Source organism: Tinamus guttatus, unplaced genomic scaffold, assembly GCF_059628265.1.
Source record: "Tinamus guttatus ecotype Peru unplaced genomic scaffold, ASM5962826v1 Tinamus_guttatus_pri_ptg000351l, whole genome shotgun sequence".
Classification (NCBI taxonomy): Eukaryota; Metazoa; Chordata; class Aves; order Tinamiformes; family Tinamidae; genus Tinamus; species Tinamus guttatus.
This window is the reverse complement of record NW_028288885.1, coordinates 950,311-977,946: the sequence shown is the minus strand read 5'-3', so window position 1 is coordinate 977,946 and position 27,636 is coordinate 950,311. Positions and strand designations below refer to the sequence as shown.

The following is a 27,636-nucleotide window of genomic DNA, read 5'->3' as shown; positions in this document are numbered from 1 at the left end:
GTTTCAAATGAAAGATAGAAAATTTTCTCTCTGTTGAGGGCTTGGCAAACAAACTGAAGGCTAATGAATAGGTTCAGAATTAGGAGTATGGATCAAAAGACTAAAGAATGAATAGAGATTGAAATTTAAATTCTTTAAGTACAGAGAAAAGTAGTGTCTTGAATATTGAGTTTTATAATAAAATATAATATCAAATGGAGGGGCGTCTTGTTTGTTTGTTGTTGCAGCTGGCCCTATTTGCCCTATTAGAGGCAAGACGGAGCTCTTGGGTGAAGTGAAAGCAGCAGTTGTACAAGTTGGTTGGAGCTTTCTGGCCAGGGTGGGATAACCCAGGAGGGCCTTTCCCGGCAGACCAGATGCCCTGTTCTGGAAGGGCTCCTCACCTTGCTGACATCTTAACAGCACAGCAGGTAGATGCTAATGTGGGTGATGATCAATCAACTTAATTCAGGCCATGACAAGTCACAGGTCATTCTCCATTAGCTGTCCTTATTTTACATTTGTTTCTCATTTGCCACGTCATTCCCGATGAAAAATGCTTCATTATCTCCCTTCTTGCCAAGCCCTTGAAGTAACGATCGCAATTAAGCATGTGTAACAAAGAGAGATACAAGATAGACTCTAACGTCATTACTTATTCCACTGGTCATAAAACGCTGCCTGTGGGCTTGTTCTAGCAGTGTCATTCCGCTCTCTGGAGCGCTGTATTTTCATAAGCCCAACTGCACATAATTGAGCACGTGGGTCCTTCACGTGACACTTCAAAAGAAAATTCTGGTGCGCACATGAATATTGAAAAGTGTGTGTTACTTCACCTTAAGTCTCTTCCCTCTTGTTCTTTAAAAGGTCTCTTTAGTGTGCCGTAGAGAGGCTTTTAAGTGCCTAAGTGCCTTTATAAACTATTTATTATCGGAGAGAACTTTCAGTTATTAAAAGAAATCATTAAAGAACAAAAATGCCTACCCTGAACACTGGAAGCCAAAGCCTTGAATTAGGCCTCAGTAAAATGTTAGTCACATTGTTTGTATGAGTTGTACCACCTTGAAAAGCACCGTAAAAGACTGGAAAATCTGCATTTTCATTCCATAAAAAGCTGTACCATGAGCAAATGTCTGCCAAGAACGCTGCTGCAAAGCATGAAGTATCCCAGAGGTATAATTAGACTACTGTTCCCTTGCAAATTAAATCTTAGATACATTAAAAGAAAAAAGAAAGTCTATCATAATTTCAATGCTCTGTGCTACCTTTTTTTTTTTTTAAATACTGTTTTGTTTGTCTAGAAGATCTATGAGAGGATTTTCTCCTGAGGGTAGGAGGAAAGGGACAAGTTGCTCACTACCCTGTATACATGTAAGACAAATGCTCCAATTTGAAACTAAATGTACTATCACATTTTTAGGTTGTTTAAACTTCTTTTAAAATGAAATATCAAAATATTTAAGGGCAGTTCCTGAATTGGTTGAACTCAATCCAAATTTATGGCCTCCTCCTGCCCAGCAATCCCTTTGGAAACAGCTTTCTTCCACACTAATGTCCCTGGGCACGTAGAGGAATGCGGATGCTGCAAAATAAAGGACATGGAACAAAAGCGGAGGAAACGAGAGGCAGAAGGGGACAGCAGTAGCCTCGTACTCCACAGACAGGCGCTGCCCCCCTAGGCACCGGCTCTTGCACAAATAAAAGCTCCTGACTGCAGCGCTTCCCGGTTATTAAAATGAAAGGCGGGAGAGGGGGAGAAGGAAGGTTATCCAGGCATGACAGGGGGTTGATTTTTTTTATTTTCCCCTGTTTTTCCTTTCCCAGACAGTGGGGAGGAATGTAGCCATAGCCTTGAAGCAGAAATAGGCATCCAGCCGGTGTGTCCAAGTGGTGGTTTTGACCAGCTCTGACTGCCGTTGTCAGAACATCTCTATTTTCTAGAGCATGAGATGCCCCATGCTTTTTATTTTTGTGGTGAAAAGGCAAGTAAGCAGGAAAACTTTTAACTAAGAAAGCCAATGAAAAGAGTTGTCTCCTCTGAAGGTTCAGTTTCTTGGACTTGCTAGGTTTTTGTAAGGCATCCGACTTAAACATTAACCGTCTGTGTGACAAATAGCTGCCCTGAGGAGCTCTTGAGTTTCTTCTGTTTGTTGACGGACCTGTTCAAGGAGTTTGGTCATTTGGCTTTTTCTGAATGCTGAAGAAAATTCTGGATCTGAAGAAAAAAATAACAAGTGTTAGGTTCGTGAACTTCTAGTAATTGCCTTCTCCAAACCTTTTTCCTGTATTTTCTGCAAAACCTTAGAATGCTTGTATTCAAGGTGAGATGGATTCGGTGGTTCCTATTACAGTGTAAAATAGAAAATATGTAAACCAATATTTTTCTACCATACAAAGGAGAACAAGTGCTAGATGTTAATCCCATTTTCATCTTACATCCAGATGCGTAAAGCTCAGTTGGCCATTTCAGTATTACGTGTTGTTCCTATGCAACAGATGCAAAGGAAGATGTAGCTCTGGCTCTTTGTAGGTCAAGATGTAAAATATAAATCTGGATAGTATGTGTGTCATCTGTACTCAATATTCACTTAAAAAAAACCTAATCAAAACTAGGAAATGTTAAGGAACAGAATTAGAAGTATACCAAAGATGTAATATATTCTGGCTTTGTTATGCCTTAACTGCAAGATTAAGGCAAAAATTATAAAATATGCATGATTAAGTGCTTGTAGAAAGAATACTGATGTTCTTGGAAATGTATATGCTATAAAATATTAATTTCAATGTAAGATTCCCTAAATTTTGAGAAAATTATTCTGTGCATAAGAGGACATTACAGAACAAGGAGCATTGCTGATGACTTTCAGGCCTGTCAACCTTGAATAATAGTATTAATCAGCAAAACAGTGAAGAGGACGAGCAGTTATTTATTCTCTCACATGGAATTTATTTTTAATGAGTGACAAACTAGAAGGTCACTAATCTGTCATCTTTGTATGTTCTGTGTTATTTCCAAGACCTGGCAAAGCCATGGAAATGCTGTGTGTCAATAGTGCCTGCCATCAGCACAACCTGCTCCTTTGCTTGCTGTACCAAAATAAACTACGATTTCAGATTTGAAGAGCTTTCTGGACCTCTGAATCCGGTTTCCCTCTGATCAGAAAGCCTTTGATTTAAAAAACAACGGCTCGCCGTTATCTTAAAATGTGTTTCAGTTTTTTGAAAGCAGCGGAGGCGCTGGCTGCCCTCGACCCGTTCCGCTGTTGCTTTTGCTCTGGGGCGGGTGCCGGGCCCGGCGGGCGCAGGGGCGCAGGGCAAGGCCCGTTCCAGGCGCGTTTGGGGCTGGCGGGGGCAGCGGCCTGTGACGGGGCCGGAGGCCGGCCCGGCGGGGCCCGCGGCCGCGGGACGCACCTCCTTGCAGGCCGCAGAGCGTCGCGATGCCCAGCTGCTGGAAGCGGACCTCGGGGTGGGAAAGGAAATTCCGCAGGTAGGCCTGGGTCTCTGCGATGTGACACCTCAACAAGCGCATCGTCTTTTCTGCGTAAACAGGAGAACCGCTGGTGATAATGGGAACCTTGAAAGCGCCGCTACAGCTGGCCCTTGTACCAGCCCTGGGATCGTTCACGTCTCGGCTACCTCCAGCTGCAGCCAGCCTTACTGCAGAGAGCAGTGAAGGACTAACGCGCGCCGCAGCCTCCAGCCGCGCTGCGGGTGCTTCAGGCCAGCGACTCGCAGGGCTCCCGCTGACCGGGGACGCTGGTCCTCGCGTGAGGGACGCGCCGACGTACGCGCGCATCGGCCTTCCCTGCTGACACGGCTTGGAGGGACTCTGTTCACTGCCTAGAAGGCTGTTCTGCAGCAGATGCTTGAGGGTAGGGTTGAAACAGGTTTGTTTTCCCTATTGACATCCCTCGCTCTAGGCTTCCACTGCTCTCATTTTCAAGGATTGAAATGTAACTATTTATTGTCTTGCACTTCTTTCATTATCCCTCACCAAAATCTAAAAATTACAGGCTATATTCATAAAGGCTGTTTTATCTTACTGCTTCAGCTAAACTATATGAGAATTAAAACAGTGGTGTTTGGCTTAATAAAAACTTTCCCCTTGCCGGTTGGGGAATGAAATTAATCTAAAATTTTGGGACACAACCATCCCTTTGTAATTGTCTTTATGATGTTCAACTTCTGCTGCCACATGCGGGGAATGCCATCCTACTATATATCCAGATAAATTTGGTGAGGGGGTCAAGCAGAAAGATGTAACCATGGCTCTTGTCTGAAATGTCCCATCTTTTCCTCAGTAAGAAGAAAGGTAAGGAATATTTTGCGTTATTCCACCTTTTCACTTAACCTACTTTTAAGGACCTCAGATTGCCTACAGAATGGCACTGCAGAATGGACAGTGCTTGAAAAGGGTAACAAAACATCTGAATCGGACCTTAGTATCTTATCATTTATGTTTGTCTCTTGGCTTCTCATGCACCGAAATACTGTTTGCTTATGCATTTCAAAGGCAATCGCGAGGCTTTGTTATTAAATGTGTAGAAAGCACATGGACCATGTGTTAGAAATCTTAAACGTTCTTGGTGCCTGACAGTTAACTCCTTTGGAAGAAGGCTCATTTTACTTCAGACGGTTGCAAATGTCTTAGAAAGCGAAGTTAATGCAGTGTGACAGTTACCGTGCCCTATCAGGCGCTGGATGATGGAGGCCGCGTGAAAGGCTGGCTCCACACGGTCCCGCTGGCCGGCCAGCCTCACCAGGCACCGCGTCAAGGGCTCGTCCATGCACAGCACCATGTGTCCCGCGGCTCCTTCTGCAGGACACAAGCACAGGGGACGGCCTGTGAGCGAGCTCCAGGCAGGAGGTCTGCCAGGACCCGGGCTGCCTGAACAGGAAACCCTCTGCTCGGCTGGAGAAGCACGCAGGTGCTGAGCTGCTGCAGTCAGTATCTGGGGTTGTAAAAACAGGTCGTGTCTTGGGGTTACGCTCTCAACAAGGCAGCATGGATTTGATACACAGAAAGCTCGGTGGATTCTTATCCCTTGGGTTGTGTCTTCCGAGAAGCTGAATCCCTTTGTGTGTGAGAGCTGCCCTGGCACCATGGGCTCAATCTGCCCAGCTGCTGCTGGGCACCTCTCCCAAAATTAAACGCAACGTCACCGGGTGCAGTGTCAGCTAGAGAGAGGAAGCATTTGACAGACAACATCCAACTCCATGGCAACAGGGGAAAATTAACCCTGATCTTCTCTGTGTCATGGGGAAACCTGTACCTTCCATGGCCAGAAATGTGGAGTCTCTTAGTCTCTCTAAAAAGAAAAGGGGGGGGAAAAAAAGTGATGAATTTAAGGTGAAAAGGCCACATTGTATTTTAGCCTTTTTTCTTTCTAAATTATTTCCTGCCACTGTGAAATTAATTTTGCAGTAGAAACTGAGTGATGGTGCAAATAAAAGTAGACAGACCATGCACAGCTGCAAGGAGCAGCACAGAGAATTTTGAGCAAAAACCCCCAAGGAGTTCAATGGTAAAAAATGAACCAGTGGAGCCTCTACCTCTTGCCAGTGGGTAGGATCTTGCTGTTATTGAAGCTTATTGCAAAACTCCCAAGAGCTTAAAAGGAAAGATCTGGGATATACATCTCCACCCATGCTATCAGGATTAATGAAAGATGTGTGCACTTTCCAGATTAATCCACTTATAGCGAGGTTGCTTCCCTACCTTGCTTTGCCAGCTCAGCAAGGCAGGACGTCACGTAGTGGAGAGAATCTTCTTGAATGTCAGTAGAAAGCATGGTCTGGAGGAGACCTTCAACACAGGGGCTCTCGATGATTCTCTGCAACAGGAAAGAGAGCTTCCCGCTGTTGTTGGGGTCCAAGGGCATCCAAAGCACTGAATTAACCCTAACAATGCTCAGGACTCAGACATCAGTAAAGAAAATATTGCCTCTCAGACCTTGTACAGGCAGATGTCAAACACCTCCTCTTCTTAAGAATTTGCGTGTTCTTAGGCATTTCCCAGGGCTTGCCCAATCTGCAGGCTTTTCTCAGGATCTCAGATCACTTTTAGAGCTCAAATAATTTCCTAACCTCTCACTGCCGTGTCAGGTTATATGTTAGGATGAGCTATGTTATGCTGAAGTGAATAACCCTTCCGGACATTCATTGGTTTGGTCTTCTTATATTTACCCCTAGGGCTTTGAAAACTTTCTGACATTGAAATGCTGCGATCTGCAGAAATACAAGGTGATCTTTCACTAGCAAAGGTGACTCCTGTCGCTGGAGACAATTGTTAGGAATTAAACATTTCTGTGGATCCCTCATATTTCAGTTTGAATCTGCTGCACCAAAAACGGTGTTGGACAGCATGTCTCTGCACGGGAGTGTGTATTTTGGACACTATAGCAAGGACACTTATCTTATGCCGTCCTGGATTAGAAGCACATGAGATCCAGGAACAAATCCTGTTACAATAGCAGGTGACTGTTTACAAGGGAAGCTGAATTTTCCAAGCTGTCAGCTCACTAGGAGATTACAGCTCCACAAGGGAGCTCAGATTGCTATAATAAGAAAAAAAAAAAAGTTTTGCATTCATTTTATATTGCAAATTTTAACTTCCCGCTTAAAGGCTGAGCCCGGATTCGAGGCTCCTGCCTTTCAAGCTGCCACAGTCTGTCTGTATCCTGCTGGCATGAAAACAAATAAGGTTTTATTCTTGTGACAAGGACTCCTACATGTTTTGGGGTCAGTTCCTGAAAACCTGGCACTGGATTCACTTATGCAGTGAGAGCTAATACATTACAAGGCACATTATGAAGCTTTTACAAAGTGGAAGCAGCTCCATGCTAATAACAGAAGAAAGGCATAAAATTGGAGTAATAAATAGGTCCATTTTTTAAAAGCAGTTTTTGAAAGCCAAGAACAATTCTTACTCCTCCTCCAGCCCTTGAGTTCAAGGGAATGCCTTCCCTTGCAACAACTGATTTCACCACTATCAGGAACTCTTGTAATTCTTATCTTTATCAGTAAGAATGCGAAAACCTTGTGATTTAAATATCACATTTCTAATTCCAATTTGAAGCATGCTGAGCATCCCCCATTATTCATTATCACTGAGGTTCATAGATCCATAGTAAAGATTTCCTTTTGGATAGTTCAAATGTCTTTTATTTGCAGTGGGTGCTTTCTTATCTCATGGCAGAAAGGAAAGGGTAATGCAAGCCTAGTCCTTGTCTGCCACAAAACACAACTTTATTTTGTACTGCAGTTTATTGCTTAATCTGATCTAGATATAACTAAATAAAGAGAAGGAGCTGCAGAAATGAGAATCAGCAATGCAAAGAAGGAAGGACAACTAGGTTTCCATGTCTGAAATTGGGTAAGCTGAGGTTGAAAAGGTTGAAAATGTTTCTGACATTTGACACTTCAGAAAAGTAGTCTCTGAGACTAGTAGAAATTTGATCATGGACAGACACACAAAACAAAGGAAAAAGAAAAAGAAAAAAAAAAGTAGAAGAAGAAAAAGAAGAAGAAGAAGAAAAAGAAAGCAAGTCCTCCAAATTGTATCCCAGAAGGCAAAGCAAAGGACAATGCAGAGATGAGGATTTTTTTTTTCCCTCCAATATTATCAGCTCTACCAGTGGCACCGTTTGATGAAGGTGAGGGAAATGTGTTCCCTCCTAAAAGCAGGAGGAGGACTAAGAGGAATATTCTTAAAGTACAAAGAGAAAGGAAATGCACCTGTAGGTTAGGATTTCATTGGAAGCAAAGTCAGCAACAGAGACGTTTATAGCATCTTGCCACAAGTAGTATCTTGCAAAGAGGCAAAATGTACACTAGTAATTAGGCTTATATATAACAAATTGGGAATTAAATTAGATTAGCAAAATATTTCTTCTTTTCATTTTCATATTGTATCAAAAAAATGTCTATGACACATCAGATCATACAGTTTTCTGCAGAATATTAGTACTTGGCATATTGCTCAAAACAAACAAACCCAGCAACAAAATCCATGCAAACAGTTCTTTCTGTGGTTAATGCTGAATTGATATAAACGTATCTGCAACCTCCCAGGGCATGGTTCAGTTATAAAAAAAGGCTACTTACCTGTCTGTTCTTGGAAAGACTCAGGTTTTGGATGATACAAGCAGTATGGCCAGCAATGACAGGGTCCATTCTGTGCACTGCGAGCAGCATCCCCAGGCTCTGCAGCAGCTCTGCACATGTCAGGACATCCTGAGAAGAGCAACCAGCTCCTTAATTTACCTCTGTGACAGAAAACGTTAGCGCACGGCGATACAACTTCGCACCAAACTGTAAGAGGAGTATAGCTTAGCTTATTTAAATGAACAGTAAAGCAGCTGGGTCCAGAGCCCTTCCTCTCGAAACAGGATCTCCTGATGGCACCGATCTACTCTTGCTAGGGAAAGCGGGAGCCTTCAACGGCAGCAGCTTCCTCGTCGCCTGATGGGAAGGAGGCACCGTCAGGACGGGGGCGCCAGGGAAGGGCAGCACCGTGAGGCACTACTGCGTCCTCGGCTACCTCGGCAATCCACCTTGCCCATGGTAACGGCCTGTGCTTCCAGGGCAGCCTGTGCCCGGGCATCTTCATAGCGGGGTGTCCTGAGCACTGTTGTCAGAGATTAGGTATGCATCTCTCTGCTTGCTGAAGGGTATCTTAGAGGGGTATCAGCAAATATCTTTCCTCCTGAATGTCATCTGCTCTAATTCCCATTAGTATCAACTGGATCAGACCTCCCCAAGATCTTATCAAGTCTGGATTATAAGCCAGGTAGTTTCCTCAGTAACAGCATGGATTCATAGGGGACTACTCTTTACATGAGAAACCTGATCTCAGCAGACTTTCGATTAAGTCTGTAGTTAAGAGCAACAAAAGATTTCCTCTTACATTGGGAGAATTTCTTTTCGTCCATTTTCCCTAGGAATTTTACAAATTTTTTTGTAATTTTTTTGCAATTCTTGTTTATTCGTGTCACCAGAAACTGAGGAACACTAACACTAAATTGTTCAGCATAAAATAAGTCCCCAGTCCTATATGCAGGTTGAGGAAATGGCCTATCTCTGAAGTCTGAGAAATGTCAGGAACACTGATGTGGCACCCAAGGCAGATGTCTTCAAGAATTAGTTTAACTTGGGTCTTGTGTTGGAGTTAAATTGCTAAAGAGTATTTTATTTTCCTATAATACCAGCTGACATCTTCAGTTATGTTCATTTTAAGCACTGTCACAACCAGCAATGATAAAGTAAAACACAAAAAAATAGGCACAGAGGATAGGACTAAAGCTAAAGTCCGGGCATTTAAGGAATCCCGTATGCAGATACGTTTGCAAGTTTTCTCTAGCTTTATAAATTTAGATGATGCAATCATAATTACCAGCAATGACTGTTTGGCATGCTTTTAGACTGAGTGTCCTCTTTTCTGTGTAACCCCAATCGACTGTGCTACTCTTATTTGATTTGCTCCAGCCTGAGAAAAGGGAATTGTCTACAGACTGCAAATGAACTTGCCAATACATAACAACTTTCCTGACAAGCTCTTCAATTTATCCAGGACCAACACTGGCAAGTGACAGGCCTCTCAATTCTGCAGAGCCTCTTTTTTGGCTGGTGTGTGGCTGGGACCCAGATTTTGTTTCAGCCCTGTCTGTGCAGGGCTCACACTCAGGAGAGAGCTCTCCAAGTACAAACGGAAAGCCTGGTTAAAGGAGGATTGATCCAGCCTCTCCCGGGACTCAGAAAAGGCTGCAAGGGGAAGCATTCCAGCAGCAGTTCTGCTCAAAACAGCAATACTGAGCTTTCAAACCCTTGGCTGAGTGGTGCTGGCCAAAATAAATACGATCTGCTGTCTCCCAGGTAGCAGGACACGGAGGCAGAGCTATTTTGTACCTGGAGCGGGAAGTCTGTGGCGTCGTTTGGAGGGGACCTTCGCTATTCCAATTCCCAGCTCTTTGCTCAAATGGCTGATTTGAAATGTCCTTTTGCACAAAGCCTGACTCTTTCCCTGGCATTTGGGGGTTGGCCTGTCCTTGGGAGAGCTGAATAAAATTCCCCTTGCAAGAGGGCAGCGCTCCAGCTCTTGCTGGGAATTGCAGGCCAGGGCCAGGGCAGGGCATTGCAGGCGGGCGCTTGGGCAGGGAGCAGCAGCCTCGCTTCACGGTGCTGAAAGGGCAGATGAAGTCCGGGGGTATTTGCAGCCATTCGAGCATCGCTTGACTTGGCTGCAAAGGTTAGCTTTGTTCGGGGGTTTGTTTTCCGCCGGCTGTTCCCATGGAGAGGCCCCGCGCTGCCTCGCTTAGCATTCAGCCCGGCTTACAGAAAGGGACCTTGACACGATGTGAAAGGCGCGGAGGGGGCGAGGAGGGACGGGCGGGCCGGCCTCCCCTCGGGGTGCCCAGCGCACGTCCCACCTGGCAGCAGCCATGGGCGCTCAGGGACGGCCGCTGAAGAAACCCCGGGATGCAGACGCGTCTCGGCGGCAAACCAGCCCCCGGGGGTGACGCTCGGCCCCACGAAGGCCACCTTGCTGTGATACAGCAGGCCCGAGCGGGCCAGGCTGCCGCTCGGCCTCCTGCTGCCGCACCGCTGGGGCTGCAGCACCGGCCCAGACGCGTTTCGGGCGCCTCGCTGCAATACAGCAGGCCCGAGAGGGCCAGGCTGCCGCTCGGCCTCCTGCTGCCGCACCGCTGGGGCTGCAGCACCGGCCCAGACGCGTTTCGGGCTCGGGGAGGGAAGCGGCTGCGGGCTGCTCCTTGGCGGGAGCGCAAAGAGCATAAACGGTGTTTTGGGGCAAGAAAATAAAGTATCAGTGAGGACAACTGTGCAGTCTCTGCCTCATACTGTGCAAATAGCCCCCACTAACTTAACGCATTTCAGCTGCAGTCTCGTTGGCAGGGAGCTGTGTGTTTTCATTGCACCGAGCAGCTGGACGAGAGAGGGGAACACGTGGTGCTAATGCAGCACAAGCCTACCAAGCCCCAGCGCCTTTGGAAAGACACTAGTTTCTGCTTTCCCATTTTTCTTACTTCTTTACTTGCTTTTCCCATTTTTGGCAGGGAGCTTTCCCACTTTTCCGTCACATCCTGGAGTTACAGGAGGCACAACCTGCCTCGTGCTGTGCAGCAGCGTACGTGCGCCCGAGGCATAAGGCAGTGGGCCTCCAATTCCCAGAGGAAATTTCCAACCAGGCCGATGTATTTCAAGCATGAAAAGCACCTAAAGCAGCTGTGGTCACTCTGACTCTCTACTGCCTAACGGAATATGACAGGCGAAGGTCTCACTTTTTTTTTCCTTTTCTTTTTTTTGCCTTATCTGCCCAAAAGCTAGCTCTCCTAACAGGTTAGTATTAGCTTAAAACCCTCATCAAAAGCCGTTTCATACCGATGTATCTAAGCGTGCCTTTAATTACTGCAATGGCAAAGCTTATTTAAGAAACAACTAATTTGTCACTCACCATTTACTGGTTTTGCTCCTTTATGTGAAGCATGAAAGTACAGCAGGGAGGTCTGCTTTGTTTATTTGCTGCTGTTTATTTCTAGTCAGGCTTCTTCATGTATTTCTATAGAGCTACACTGCTAACGGTGGTGTTTACCCTGAATCCAGATGGACAGAACAACCATTCTGTAACTAAGGTCTTGCATCAGGACACACAAGAGAGTTCAAGTGAAGTAAGTAATGGTAGGCATAAACTTACATTATATTTGCCCTTCTTGCTGTCTTAATCATAGTTCAAAGAATATTGAATTTATGCAAATGCATGTGCAAATAATTGTCCATGATGGAAAACAATGTATTTTGCATTTGATTTTGCAGTGATGTACTTTACCTGCCCACTGCAGATCAGTTTCTCTCTGCTTTTCAGTAGGAAAGCCCCATAGCAGAGGACAGCCTCCTCAGCGGTCCCTGTGATTTCCTTCTCTTATGATGCTGCTCTTTGCAGTTTTGCCATAAGGAAATGCTAACCCGGGCAGTGGCCAAAACTACCCCATTGCCTCTGGTCTTAGGCAATGCCCAGCCCTACCTGGTTGCGCGGGTGCTGGGACAGTATCCAGAGCAGGGCGACGGCGGCGTGGCGGACGTCCCTACTGCCAGACGCCAGCAGGGAAAGCAGCTTGGGCAGGACGTTGTGAGCAACGATCTCAACCTGGGTATCCGCTGGTTTGGGAAAATGACCGAGTTAGATGGCGTTATTAGGAGAGACCTCCTGAGCTCTGAGGAATGGGACAAATAAAGCCTCATTTGCTCTGTCTCTTTCTGCCAAAGCATTAACGTGATCTTGAGAGCAGAACACACTTTAGGGACCCTCCAAGCCTGCACCTTGGTGAGAAGAAACTAAGGGAACTTGCTGGGCACTTCCTTGGCCTAAAGCCTGGTGGGAAGGTGGTAGTTTCTGCTGCACGGATGGAGAGGCATCCTCAAATACCAGGTATCTCACAGAGGGTTGAGGTTAGCCAAGGAGCGACCCGTTTGTCCTGTTCTTGTATCCCTGAATTTTCAGAAGTGCTTCCTGGCACAAGGACCTTGCCAGAGCAGCCAGCAGATGGAGCAGCAGTCCTAAAAGACCCGGGGCTTTTCAACCACTTCAAAGAGCAAAGCAGCAGTTCCTCGTCCCCCAGCTCCACTATAATTGTGATGCTCTGAAAATGAAGCCTCGCTACATTTTCTAGATGGACAAGTCCTTTCTGGGCCCTACGGCTGTGGCGTGGAGTGTGGCACTGCCTCTACTGACTTCTCCAGAGTACCTTGTAGAAACATAATTGGGCATTTAATAGGATAGGATTTTTTTTATAATAGCAGGACAAATGCCTCTGAAAATGACAGACAGATTTATGCTTCGCAAGGAGGCAAGTTCCGCCGTGAACAGCAATTCTGGGAGATATTCTGTCCTAATCAGGTTTAATGGGAGGAAGTAAAACTTAGTACAGTTGCAAAGGCTCAGAGCGTAAGACCTATGCTGTCTCAGTCACTTTGCTCAGGTACTTCCCCTCATTACCTGGGAGCTCTGCACTAAACCTGCCCTCTTCTATTGACATCTCATTAAAATGCAGAAAAGAAGATATATCTTTTATTCTTAATACCAAAGGTTCCCACCCCATGTGCTCACTGTGAGAAGCAGAGAGCAAGGAAAAGAATCAGAGCAGTGTAGTTTGTTTATCTCCAAGATACTACTTACCACTGGTGGCTAAATTTCTTAAGCAGACGCATGCCTGGCTTGAAACCTGCGTGTGCCAAAGAGGAAAAAAAAAAAAAAGAGAGAGAGAGAGAAAGGGTGGATTCAGTAATGTGCGTTCCTGGCTATTGTATTCAAAATAAACGTAACAACACCAGCAAGCTATCACAGTATCTTCAGAGCATGAAAATTTGGGGACTTTCTTTTTTGTCAAGTGAATCTCTTCTTTAGCCCCATTAATGATACCCTGCTCTGGTATCAATCATCCTGCTGTTGATGAGGAAGAGCCAATGCGGTTCAAACGCTGGCTTATTTTAGCAATATCAAATATATTATAGAAAAAATGTAAGGATTTCAATTCTCATTTACTTTGCACTTTTTTTCCCCTTTCTACACAGAATTTGCATGTTCCATCCTTTAAATCCTAAACCACTGTTTACTGAAGTTTCTTCAATGCATGGCTCCCCCTCAAACCCCACATATTTTGTAGGGGTTATTCTTTGAAGCCATGGTTATGCTTTGCACACCAAAAGAAACAAACAAAAAATACAGTAGCATAAAAGGTGCTCCAGACCCTTGCTATCACACAGTAGGAATCAATGACTGTGGGAGCCTTAGCAGAGCCAAACAGAACTGTGGTTTTGGGGCACATCAGCACTCACAAAAAAGAAACATCAGGATAGTGATGGGTATTGACTCTGTCTATGTCAGAAAACAGTGCAGCATAATGGGATGAGATCTGCAGAACCGCAGAGCTGCTGGAAGTGAGGAGCTGGAGCCCAGGCCGCTGGTGTTCTGTGGCCGGCTGGGCTGGGTGCCCTGGGGCTGCCTGACGTGATGCCAAGCTCCGCGAGCAGCGACGGCTCCACGGGCGGCTTCCAAAGGCCCTCCTGATCCCGACGGAAAGGCCTGCGTGGGTGCGTGTCCGGCTATCAGCAAACCTGCTCCCTCCCCTCCTCTCCTAACTTTACCTTGTCCACGGAGGAAGACAGGAGGGAGACGAGCGCCCGCAGCAGGAACCTGTCTCCCGTGCGCAGCATCGCCGCGTGGTGCTGCGCGTGGGCGGCCACGTTGCTCAGGGCGGTACAGCTGTAATACTGGAGCAAACCAGGAACAAAGTGGGGAGAGACAGAGAGAGAGATGCACTGATGACATGCTGAGAACGATTAAAAACAAACTGGAGAAACGCTCAGATTTAGAATTGATTAAAACAAAAAGTGCTTTGTCCAGCTGCAGGGCGGTTTATTAGCTAGATGTGATAAAAGCCTGAGCGGGCTTCTTGCAGGAAAAGCGACCTCCTGGTGCTACCACAGGAGCTGTGCTGTGGCACTGCGGCTTGCACAAGCCTAGGAGGACCCTGCATAGGTGGGAATTTGCTGTGCTCCTGCCCCTTCACTACAGCTGGCACCTAAAGGAGCTCGTGTACATGTGCTGTTCACTTTGCCCCGCTGAAGATGGGTGTAGTCACCTTCCTGGCATGCCAAGAGGCCATTTTCAAATGACTTAAATATCAACGCCAGGGACGTCCATATATGTATGACAGTATGTATTACTAGAGAGATTATAATTAGAAGAAACAGGTTAAACTGCCAAGAAGGACCTTTTAGGATGAATATCAAGGAAAACTGATGATGCTGAAACAGTTTGCAGAAAGCAATTCAAGAGGCTCCATCGCTTCAAGACATTTAAAGTAGAACTGATAAATAAAGATAAATAAAATTAAAGATTAAAAAAATAGAGAAAATAATCCTGTGCTACCCAGAAGACTGATTCAATGAACAAGTAGATTTTAAGGTTTACATCTGTGATTCATTTTTTTTTTCATCATTTTTTCATATTTAGACTAAGAACCAGTTCTCTGTTACCTGTGCTGAAACACAAAGAGGTTCTATATGCTGACTGTGGTAGAGGTGAAATAGAGAGCTTTCCTAGACATTTCCAATAAGCAAAAAGAATCTTTGCAAATTGTGCCTTCGGAAAGCACTTCAGAGGGCAAGGTGAAATTTAGGCTGCAAAGGTGCAGAAGAACAGGCTTATCTGCAACTGGCCTGATGATCTGAAGGATATAAAGAGGTAACTGCATAACCACTGTGTGCATGTGCACAAGCATGAGTGTGTGCAGGCAGATACACTTCTCTATTACAAACTTTATCTATATAGCTAAAGAAACTAAGATTCTGACCGAGCAGAGCTTGCCCAAGACATAGTCACATACTGGCTTCTGTAGGAAAAAAAAAAAAAACAGACAAGACAAGTTCTTTAATTCCCCTCCTTCTTCTCTAGAGAAACCTTTCCTCCTCCCTCTCTCTTCTTTTCTAAATTCCGTGGTGTGTGCTCTTGCCACACTGCTATGACTTAAGAAAACTGACCTGTTTGGACCATACCTGCACTTCTGAGTCAGGAGACTCCAGCAGAAAAGTGAGAATTGGGAGGGCTCCTTCCTTGCATAGGACCTGTTGGATCTTCTCTGCATTGGAAAAAAAAGCGCTGTTAGCGTCTCCTGCCTCTTCTCTCATCTGAAGGAACCACTCAAAATCCACCACAGCCATCTGGGTTGGAGAGTGATGCTCTTCATCCAAATATATTCCAAGAAGTCTGACTACAGAGTATATAACTTAGAGTCTGTGCAAACTGCTTGTATGCGGTCACATTAGCAAAATGACTAGCAAGATGTCTGATTAGCCCTCGCCAGTTTTCTGCTAAAGATTGTTCAGAGAATCTAAATTGCTGAAAAAAAGCAGAAAAACTTCACTTTTACAATATTCACAACGGTCTCTGTGTAAAAAGAATACCCATATTAAAAAAATGAACAATGGCAGAAGTGCAATACATAAAAGTTCCTGCCAACTGTTCCCCTTTACCATTTTTTATCACTCACAGTGTGTGGGTGACAGTATCATCTAGATGGCTGGGATTTATGTTGGCCTCTGTTTCAGAGGCAAGGTGCAGAAATACTATTGCAGAGGACCAAATATTGCTCTTGCTGAAGCTGACAACAAAAATCCCAGGAGTCTTTTACAGAAGACAATAATAGTTACTGTAATTGGCATATTGCAACATCAAGTTATAGATACAAGACAAACATTCAAAGAGTTGAATGTTGTTGGATAAATTTTGAGATTGCTCCAAAGAAGTACCCCAGATGATAGCTAGCTTTTTATGCCAAGTTATTTTTAACCATATTTTTTTATTTTTTTTCTTTTTCTTTCTCTTTGACTGATTACTTAATTGCTTGCACATAAGCTCCTTGAGGTTGGAAATCAAGCCTTCCTATTTTGGGATAGGGATAAAATGGGTCTATACTAGCTACAGAGAAGCAAAACTAAAACCACCAACCTATGGGATCATTATGAATGAAAGCACTTATTTACTTTTACTTTATTTACAAAGGAAAGCACTTGCTGCTCAGATACGCCTTTAGTCTTGCCTCAATGCTTTCAAAACATATGTTTTTCTGTCTGCAAGAATTTCTTTTTCAGCAATTTCAGATGAACCATTAATCAGAGAGTACCTGATTGTGTGAGGTTGAGAATAGCACCAACTGCATTTTGTTGAACTCTAGGATCATAGGAATTGGCAAGAGCCAGCAGGGGCGTAACTCCTTGAGCAGCACCAATAGCCTCTCGGTTGGACTCTGGGGAAAATGTACGGGTAAAAAAGAAATGAGACATTGCCATGCTGTAGCCACTTGCTGTGAGACAGGAGCAGTTCATATAAAACTAGATTTCCTTGGAGTTCACTTTTATGGTCTTTCTTCTTTTTTTTTTTTTTCCTTTTTGGTACATATCAAAATTTCTCTTTGAGCTCAGAGGAAAACCATAAAAAATACATATTATAGTTATAATATAATTATTATAACATATGATATAATGATTATGTTATAGTTAATCATTATAATATAATATAATTATTATACTATAGTATTTATTATAATAATGATTAAGTGAAGATAAGTCTGAATTATTTTAGCAGGATTTATCCAGTTGGCTGATTTTTGTCACTGGATGTGTCTATGACACCCCAAACACAGCTATAAGCAACATACACATTTATAAAAACAGACTTTGTCTTAGCTACTGGAATTTGATAAGATGGTATACAAGCAGAATTAAAAAAAAAATCCCCAGAATCCTTCGAGACATTTGGATGAAAAACTCTAAAAGAATATTAACTATACCACTTAAATATTGCTGTAGAATACCATATATTATAAAATAATATATAACATACTTACATGTTGTGTATATAGTATATATGCTGGATACAGCAATATTAGACTATGCCATAAGATACTGAAAACTTTAACAAGTATAATTCAGAAAAAAAGAATACTTTTAGTTCTGCTCTTTCTGTTTTGGACTTAGCCAAGGCAGCCTCAAGTCACCCTTATATAAAAGAAAATCATTCCTTTATGATCTTCCCCAATCCCTTAACTTGAGGCCAACAAAACATTTGCAAAACACTGGCAAAAAGCTGCCATGATGCTGAGGCCTCCCTTCTGACTGTGACTGTGGTCCTCCCACATATATTGTGTCTCTTATCTCTTTGTTAATCTATAAGCTGATTTGGGTCAGGACTATCTTTTTATTCAATCTCTATACAGCACTTAGTGAGGCCGGTTCCAGGCTCATGGCTTGGACTCCAGCCATTACCTTAACCTAGAGGCCTAAGCCATAGAATGGTGAAATTGGAGATGCTGGCTGCAGGTAGATAAAGCAAACCAAACTAAGTTGAAAGGGGAAAAAAGTAAGAAAATTGGACGAGAAACTGCTTTTTGACTTGCTTAGTCCTTGGCCAGCAAGAGAATAGTCTCTCTGTCCTGGAGAGAGTTTGCAGCTCTACGTAACCAGGTATTTTGCACATTCAAAAGCTCCAGGAACCACCAGCTCCACAAAGCCTTTTAAAAGAGGAAAGTATGTTTTCCTTGCAGGATTCCTGCAGGGCAATAGTAACCACATTGTAAGCAAGACAAAGCTTTTTGAATAAATAAAGTGCTGACAGTGTTCTTTTAATATGTTCTCTGCAAGTTCTCTAGAAAAATCACTTTCTCTTAATATTATATTATTCTGCTGAGTATTCATAAAATAAAAATTAACAACAGCAATATTTCTATTTTACATCTTTCATTTTTTAAGTAAAACAGCCATTGAAGTGCACTGGAGTTTTCAGTATTGTTTCACTTACATAGAGGGTTTAAACAACAAAAGCTTACTGAGAGAAAGAAAGCAAGAAATCGGTAGGTTTTTGAATGAGGTCAACTCTTCAGGTGTTAATTAACTCATAGACTTAAGAGTGGGGAAAAAGCAACATTATTTCTATACCTGGAGCCTATCTAGATTGCAAAACTGACTGGCACAGGTAACCCAGGATAGATACTTGGGTACAGTTCAGCTGGTATGCATTTAGTATTCCAGAATAAAGCCCTTTCTGTGAACATCCCCTTCATGGGAGTATTTTATACTTAAGGAAATACTCTATATTTTGGGAAAAAAAAAAGTCTCACTTTGTGAGCAAAATAATTGTTCTGGGCAAAGTCATTTTTTAAAAAATAGTATTTAAACATAGTATTTAAACAGTATTAGCAATTAGTAATAGTATTTAAAAATAGCTTTTCCATGTGAGAAAGTATACTCTGGTGATATTTTCCGATCGGTTTTGTAGGGAAGTCTTTCTCCAATATAATCTGCCTGCACATTGCTCTTGTGTTTCTCTCAGCAGCAGCACCAACACTTCGTGCCCTTCCAACTGATGGAAACCAGTCTAGTCTGACGTAAACTCTAATTAGGTGAGCAAAGGAGAAAAGCAAAAAGATGAGGAAATCAGATATTGCTGCTCCCTTCATTCTTTCACACGACAGTCTCCATTACTATTATGAATGCGGATGAGAAGCTCGTGTATGAACAATGTGATAGAATTTGGGTGACTTTTTTAATTCCATCTTTCCTTCTAGGGCAGGGAAAGAGGATCCCGTATCCTTTTGTGGGAGAGGTTCCCAGGGCCACATTTCTGACCTGCTGCTCTTCCTAAGGAAGCGCTGCTAGCGGCAGAGTGTCGAGGTGCTGTGCTCCGTGAAGGCTTGTCCGCCTTTAAAAGACGCGGCTGACCCGACTTGAGAAGACTCCACTGCCACAAGAGCTGGAACACGGGGAGCCCGCGGCCATGGGGCCGCCTCAGGCACCCGGACAGCCCTGCTCCCACGGGACTGCCCTGAGCGCCGGCCCTTGCGCTGGGAGGGTGGCGGGACCAGCACAGATACCCACACAATGGAAACCCTTGTGAACAGAAAACCCCATCTTCTCTTCTTCCCTTGGGTTGCTCATTAGCTAACTGGTTCAGCTGCTGTCTTCATTAGTGCCCATCACTGAGGGCTTGACAAATGTTATATATGCATCCATTTCTATATATATGCGTATATATATAAAAATTATTTTCCCTCATCCTTCTCTCCACTTCCATTCTATTTCCAGTCAGATATTATGACTGAAAACTTTTATCTTTTTCATAAACTTACAGCAGAATAGATGGAGATATCTATCTCACTAAGATGTGTTAATTGCATTACAGTCTCTATAAGTGATATGGCAGGTGAGAACATGTTTCTATTTCTGTTTTGAAGCACTTTTATATCTAATGCAGTCCCTGCACAGATGCCACTCCAACCTCTGATCTGATACCCCTTAAAGAAATTTAGAAGAGGGGCACATATTCAGTGGGGGATGTGTGTGGAAAATCAATAGCAGCTACTCAAGCTGGGACTAAATAACTCATCTTGAAACCTGCATTCATAAATTCTCTCTTGCCATTCTCTGCCATTTGTGTTCTTGAACAAACAACTAGCACAATTCTGAATGTGCATTAGCAGCTGCTTGCATAGACACCAAAACCAAATCCAGATTCAGTTGTGTGTTATCCTTTTTATCTCTGGCTCCGTTCTCAGCTCACCCTCTTTGTTTAGCTTAATGCAGATGTTTAGCTTTCCCTAAAGTCTTGCTGCAAACTTGTCTTGTTTAGTTCACTTTTTGTCTGCTTTGAAGGGAGTTCTTATTTGAAGACTGATTATTTTCACTCCCAGGCTGAAAGTGTACAAATAATTCCAAACGTGCATGTGTTCTCTAGCTCTGTGGGCAAATGCTGGTGTTGAAACAAACCGACCTTCAAATCCTTTCTTCTGAATGAGCTTCTCTGCTGGTTTTGTGCTTGGTTGCCTATCACAGCCGGCATCCAGACATCCCAGTTTTCAAGCAACTTGCAGGCACCTCGCTAAGCAGCTTCAGTCTGATGCAGACAGTCTTGGACAGCTACTGCAGCAGACCTGAGGTACCTCACCATTCTTGGACTGAGAATTTTAGTCACCTTTTGGCCATGTAAAGGATTATCCTAATTTGGCTGTGCTTTCATATTTATCGCTTTTAAATCACTGTAGGACATAAATGGCTTACCTAAAGGACATGACTAAACACAGTTTTTATCTCAAATAGACACTTTAAAACATCAGAGTGTGCGAGCTAGAATTTAATCAAATTCTAGACACTTGACACTTGCTTTATTCTCCCTGCTGCAGAAAATAAATGTGCTCTGAAAAAAAAAAATGGATCCAGTTCATCTTAATCCCAGGTAAAATTGAGACAAAGGTTCTCAGAACACATCTAGTTCTAGTCATCGCTCCAGTTTATCCTCTAGCCAGACCTCCTTGGTTGAATCCCTACCTGGCTTGAAAGCTTCACTTTATCCGAGTTTGGAAGCGCACCGGCACCAAAGACCCTGTGCAACAGCATTTGGTGACTGCCCTCAACAGAGACTGAAGGTTAATTGGATCTGGAGTGCCTTCCCTACACCCAGGTTAAAGACAGAGACATCTAAATCAGCTGTATGGCATCACCACCATGATGCAATCACAGAAACAAACAAACAAGTCATGTGTTATGATATGATGTGTCATACAACATATTTCCCTGGAATGTGAAAATAAAAGATCTAGGTGAGAGCCCAGGTGGAATACTGCACATTTCTGGGCTTTTGTCTTTCAGAAGAGATGAGCTGAAAATGGAACTCTTGCATCATTGACATACATCTCTGCTCTGTAACAACATTTGAGGTCTGCGATATCACAGAGCAGCAGATGAAATTGCCGTCTTCCATTTCTGCAACATGTAATTTAAACCCAGAAGGCCTAGGAGGTTGAATAGAGAGCCTGCCTTACAAGAGGAAGCTAAAAGAACTTGGCTTCCTCAGTGTAGTAAAATGAAGCAGCCTCATCACTGTAGACATTAGAGAGGAAGAACTCTAGAGGAGGCAGAAGCCAACCTAGACGCTAATTATGATAAGCTAGCCATGAATATATTTAGATTAGAAATGAGAAAAAGGGTTGTAATCATTAGAGAATGAATGTCAGAAACAGTGAAAAATGAGCTTAACTGGAATCTCAAGAAGTTGAATTTATGATGGAGGAATACTGAAATTTGCTGCTGAATCTTATGGCTCCTCTAATTCCATTATTAATAGACTGAGCAACTCGAAACATGAAATAAGAGTTGTAATGAATTAATTCATTCAAAGGAAAAAGGGAAAGAACAGCACACTCACCTGAGATGGCCAAAGTCATGGTGCAGGCGCAGGAATTACACTGGACAGTGGGATCCCCTGACTCAAGCAGCTCCAGAATTGGCTCAAGTAAACCCATTTGGACAACTAGTTCTTTGTCAACTATCCATAAATTCAAGGAGAAAGAAAAAAAAAAAAGGACAAACAAAAAGCAAATTGTTAATGCCTTTGTGCAAAGAATATAGTGTCCTTTAGCTGCTTGGGGGTCTATATTATGATTATGCAAAAACGGACGTAGCATAGAAATAGCCTGGAATCACTCACATATCCCAGCTTGTCTTTTTTTGATTCACCTTTAGATTCATGAAAGGATGTAAGAGATGCTTGGAGTCTCTGATTCAGGAGTTCCCAAATATTTCTGCCAGCAATTCTGTTTCTAGATTTAAGATTCAGTTTGGAAACTGCATTTCCAATAGGTTCACAGTTTACTCAGACACTCCTTTTCTTCTGCAGGTAGACTTCTAAAACTTATTTTTGTCTTTTTTAAAGAGTGGCATGATGCTATTTGCAGCAAGATCCTCTTTTAGAAAAAAAAAAAAAAGAAAAAAAAAAGCTAACTTCACTGAAGACTGATTCTGTCTTCTGCTGGTATGGGACAGTGTGATGGAACACTGTCTGTGGCCTAGGTGTCAGGAAGTACAGCAGAAGATGCCTCCAATACTCCATTGAATAGGTGCAGTTCCTTGATGCCTTGTCTGTCAATTTAAACTTTATGGTGATGTTTGTCATTTGCAGCTCCCTGGACCTATCACAAAGAAAAGAGCCCTACTAGCCTACAGAAGTGAGTGAAATCTACTAAACATCTTGTTTTTATTTATTTATCTATTTAATCTGCAAATCACTTGTTTAAACTGGTTAAAGTCGTTAAACTTCAGTTAATAAGTAACAAAAAAATGAGCACTCAGAGGCAGAGTCTGTTTCTGAGAGCTATATCTTTTGCTGAAAGGGTAAGTGGTGGGCTTTTTATCCAAGAATGAGAACAGCAGAGCTAATCCCACATCAGCCTGGGAATAACTGAGCAGCCTTTGTAGACGGAGCTGAGTTCTCCTGCCCCCTGATACAGTATATCTTGTGACAATATCATATATCCACCTGAATCTGTGTTGTTTGCAGACGTGAACAGGTTCATACCTGTCCAACCCATACAGTATGAGCAAAGAAATTTGGATCTGTGTAGACTTGGGTATGTAGATGTGCCCTCCTCATGCACTGGGTCTAGCTGAGCAGAGCAGAGCCGTTCGTTACTCACTGTTTCCTTCCAGCAAAAAGTTGACAAGGGACAGTGAGGACATCTGTTGCACCTCCAGGTCCGTAGAGCGCAGTAAGGCATAGAAGGGCTCCAGGTGCTCCACAGGCAGGGGGACATTCACTGCAGCAGAGAGAGGAAATATCCAGACACCCGTCATTCCCTGCAGTCCCTGACATCGTTGTCTCATAGTTGCAAGGCCTCAGGTGCTCCCAGAACACAGGCTGAGTGGTATTCCCCTTCATTTCAATGCCATTGCTACTAGCAGGGCAAATTCCCAGCAAATGTTTTGAATAATCAAATACTTTAAAGACATTATGGGAAGGGAAGCAATATGTCTAGCTACCAAACAAGTCATTCCAGCCCACAGCAGGTCCTCATATTGTGACTGTTCACAGTTTTTAGCTGGAAAAAGATACACGGCATAAAGCTATCAAGACAAACACACGGATGTTCTCTTTAAGTAGAATTTTTAAAAAGAGCAAATAAATAAACCATAGCCTGAGTTTTGCTGATAATTCAATCATTTTTAGGACCCAGGCTCCTGCTGAAATCTTACTATTATTTGACATATCTAGGCTGGTTTCCTCTATCTGTTTAGAAATTACCTCAGGAGCCAGGCGCTCTCACGGAACAGCTGGTACACAGAGGAATGCTTCCTCCACAAGTCCCAGTACTTCCCTTCATGAGTGTCCGCTACCATTTATAAGGCTTTATTATCTTCTAAATCCTATAGATTGTAGAACATTTAAAGTGCACCTTGTCCATTTCCTGTACCCTTTACTGTGTTGCTTTCAGGAGATTCAATATACACAGACTCTCAAAGGGGTAATGCTCATTTTTCTCAGAAATATTACAACTACATAAATGACTTATGTATTTTTATAATTATGAGAGATCTGCAGCTGCCCGGGCCTATCACAAAGAAAAGAGCCCTACAGAAGTGAGTGAAATCTACTAAACATCGTGTTTTATTTGGTTGTTGGTTTTCTTTTAAATCTGCAAACAACTTAAGTGTTTTTTTATAATTTTATAGTTATGAGAGATTATAGTCTTCTATAATTGTGAGATATTATCTCCTCACAGCAAAACCCAGAAGGATTCTGCTGTCCACATCACACTGAGAGCATTTCCATTTTCCTTGGTAGAATATGTAAAGTGGGAAAAAAAAAAAGAAAAAGAAAAAAAAACCCACCTTTGATACTTTAGGGAGTTTCACACTTGAAAAAACAATTAATTTTAATTATATGAAAATTCCTAATGCACTGAGATAACTTACTGTGCTGACTCATATGCAAATAGTAGAGAGCTGCAGACTGTTGTAACCCTGGGTTTTCTGAGAAGGCTAAGGTCCTTAAGGCTTCCAGGGGCTCCTTTCCCAGTGGTGACATTTCAAAACCTAAAGAGGTACAATGACAACATAGATTCAATTATATCAAAAAAAAAGTTTACAAAAAGAAATAAAAATTGTAGGTATTTATACAGGCAGCCAAACAAATATATAATGATTTTTGTACCGCAACAGCTCCATTGAACCCATCTATCCCTATTCATGTTTTCAGGAGCAGCAGTAATAAATCAGCCTGGAATAACCTGTCCTTGGCAAAGCTTCTTACGAAGGTCATGCATCTAGTGATTGGAAGCAAGATAAATTATAACCCTCAGACACTTTAATGCCATCCAGTATAAATGTAGGCGTTCTTTTCCTCCATAAAACTTTTCATCTTTCCTTGAATCACAGAAATTCTTTGTTAAAATACATCTTGTGAAAATGGCTTTCTTAGCTGTGAACTGTAGGCAAAGTTTATGTTTTTAATTTGTAACATTTTGTTTTTGCTATGTTTTCTACCCTTAACATTGCAGTAAAGTGTTTCAGGGAATGGCAAAATGGATTGCAAATGGACTTGCCTCAGGCTCGAATTCCCAGTGTGATTCTGCCTGTTCTTGAGTATGATACTTCCCCTATGAATAAAACAGATGTTCTGCAGTAGCCATCACAAATACAGCAACAGCAGCCATGCATGACTGCTATATGCCAGGGTAGTATGCATTTCTAATGCGTGGAGCACAGCAACAGAGATAAAAAAAAAAAGGGCCATCAAACCAATGCTCCAGTATTTAAACAGTATAAGCTGTTGGAAAGGTAATGCAGTTTGAACTGGCCAGTGAAGCACACAGGTGCGAGACTTATTTGGAGACAAGAGATTAAAGCAGTGCATTAGAGAGTCAATTATTTCTATGAACAACAAGAACTCGCCACTTTACCTGTGGGAAAAAGAGGATGTGAGGGATGAAAACTTTGGTGTCTCGGTATGAAACTCTGCTTAGGCCATTGGAGGCTGCTGACATGTCAAGAATAACAAACTCCTACCTTCAGGATGAGGTAAGCGAGTTTCACAGGATTGATTCATATGAAGATCAATTTTGGTTAATAATTAGCAATAAGCACAAAAGGACAGCCCAGACAGTGTGTAAGCTTTAAGAGCAAAACCAGCAATCTTTTCATGTGGTTCAATTCCATTTAATTCCATTGCTCACACACTGGCTAGTTGAATCTCTTACATCTCTCAGCACTTTCAGGTGAGGGAATGATGAAGCCACTCACCTTCACCTATTTATAACACCAAACAGACGCTGCCGTAGCTAACAACTGAGTCAAATGATCAACCATGAAGTCTCTCTTTGCATCCAACCTCTGCCCACATGTTAGCTTCCTGATTAATATGAAGATGCAATTTGCCTAGACAGGAGGATTGGCTTGCCCCACCTTGGAATAAAATACACAGGAGAGAGCTAAAGGAAGAGGCAAGCTGCTTGGTTCTCTTTGGTTCTTCTTCCTGGGCTCCATGTATCTACCGTCATGGATGTCAGGACCTTTCTGAGAGCACACCCTGACACTGGGCACTACTGCTGCAGCAGACTCGCTGCTACTGCGCTCTGCTCCTGAGCACCAAGTCTTTGGAAACCCATCTCAGAGGGGAAGGAATTTCTGAGGAAAACATACACCTTAACTTTTTGCAAGCATCAGTGGGTGCTGCAAAGGACCACCCCCGCCTCACTGTTTCCTCCAGACCATCCATTCGTTGGATCTAATCTGTCCGCTGAGCTGGGATGCTGCTGAGACTGTCTCTTACACAGTCAGAAGCGTGGCAGCTTTGGAAGAAAATACCCAGCCCTGGAACATCTCCACTATACACAAAGCTGAAAGATGCAGTTCTATTCTGCACACAGATAGTAGACCATGTAGAGAGCATGGGACCCCACACACATTCACAGAATAATGGCACCAGTTAATAGCAGCATTAGCACTAGCAGTGGCTAATCCATGTGTATTCCAAATTACTGGCATCATAACAATGAACCAGGGTTTGTTCCATGGCAGATCATTTCAGACTGTGTTACACCAAGGTTGCACCAAGGACCAACTGCAGCCTTCACAGAAACGGAAGTAGAAGGGTCTGAAATTTTGTGTAGTAGCCAGCTTTGATAAGCATATGCAATTAGCCAAGAGAAAAGCAAAAACAAGCAAGCAAACAGTCCCCTCTTAAAAAAAAAAAAAAAGCCTGAGCCCAGGAACAATTTTAGGTCAGCTTTTCTCTGAGAGTACCACTGACTAACAGGATGCACAGATCCAAGCAGACTTTCTGAGACTGCAGGAAGGAAAGAAAAAACAAAAGTTTTCTTATTAATGCTGCTGAATCCTAGGATGGGATAGAGATGACACCATAGCTAGATAAATGGGGGAATTAGGGAATTAGCTTGTAAAGCAGAGAAACTTTATGAAGAGCTATGGATCTATATTGATTCAAGTGCAGGCCTTTAATCGTGTTCAAGCCTTCTATCTAAAATGTTTGCAGACCACATGCTTGGGTCTGAGAAGGTCCTGGGAGACCAGTGGGATCTGTAGGGACTCAACTTTCCCCGTGCACAGCAAGGACCCCCTTATCACAACTCTGGCCGCGTGGCTGTGCAGATGTCACCCAGCAGCACAGGATGAGGTGTCTGCTTGCAGAGCAGGGCTCCAGCAGCACCCACCACAGGCGCAGCCTGTTTCCAGCTGTGCCTCTTCAGGGACTCGGTCTGGGATCCTTCCCCTCCCCAAATCAACTTCATTACTAAAGGCACTTGCTTTTATGGCACATAGTTACATGGGTTATATGTTAGCAATGTTTGCACAGCAGAAAGCGGCTGACTGTTTGTACCTAGATCCAACCATCACACCAGCTGAACACTTGGTATCCCACACACGAAAGAAAACGCGTTGTAGCTCTGTCTTGGGCTACATCACCAGGCTGCCCCATGCCGTGTCAGAGGAGTTCAACCAGCAATCTGTTTTCAACACGCAAGAAGAATCTCCTTAGGCTCCCCCAAGCCCTTTAGAAAACCACGCGCTCTTACCTGCCTCGATGTGCTGCAGGAACTCCTGCGCTGTCACCCTCTCGTGTGGCTGCAGGATGGGCTTGTAGAGCTGCCGGCCCTTGGAGCCGCTGGGTTTCAGGCAGGAGCAGTGGCTGATCAGAGCCACGCACTCCTTGATGCCGTGCAGCAGCGCTGCGGACGTCCTCTGCACCACGGCCGCGAAGTCGCGCAGCAGCTGCAGGCATCGCCCGCACAGCTGGCCCAT

At 43.4% G+C, this 27,636-nt stretch overlaps 1 protein-coding gene across 1 annotated transcript; it reads right to left on the bottom strand.

Moving 5' to 3' along the window:
* Nucleotides 1–1,942: 1,942 nt before the first annotated feature.
* LOC104570862 (uncharacterized) lies at nt 1,943–27,636 on the bottom strand. Its single transcript, XM_010217917.2, has 14 exons — nt 27,411–27,636; nt 24,292–24,411; nt 23,016–23,135; nt 21,749–21,868; nt 16,677–16,799; nt 15,550–15,632; nt 14,137–14,262; nt 13,169–13,214; nt 12,017–12,150; nt 8,086–8,214; nt 5,699–5,813; nt 4,661–4,795; nt 3,391–3,516; nt 1,943–2,194 (listed from the first exon to the last, which is right to left on the bottom strand). The coding sequence occupies exons 1-14, from the start codon at nt 27,634–27,636 to the stop codon at nt 2,073–2,075; spliced, it is 1,725 nt and encodes a 574-aa protein (XP_010216219.2). The 3' UTR covers nt 1,943–2,072.

What these genes read in the sequence shown, in the direction of transcription:
- LOC104570862 (XM_010217917.2), bottom strand. Translation starts at nt 27,636, where the DNA reads ATGGGCCAGCTGTGCGGGCGATGCCTGCAGCTGCTGCGCGACTTCGCG. An exon ending in AAGAAATTTAGCCACCAGTG is followed by an intron (nt 12,151 to 13,168) that starts GTAAGTAGTATC and finishes TTCCCAAACCAG; the next exon opens with CGGATACCCAGGTTGAGATC. An exon ending in CCAGCGCCTGATAGGGCACG is followed by an intron (nt 3,517 to 4,660) that starts GTAACTGTCACA and finishes CTGTTTACGCAG; the next exon opens with AAAAGACGATGCGCTTGTTG.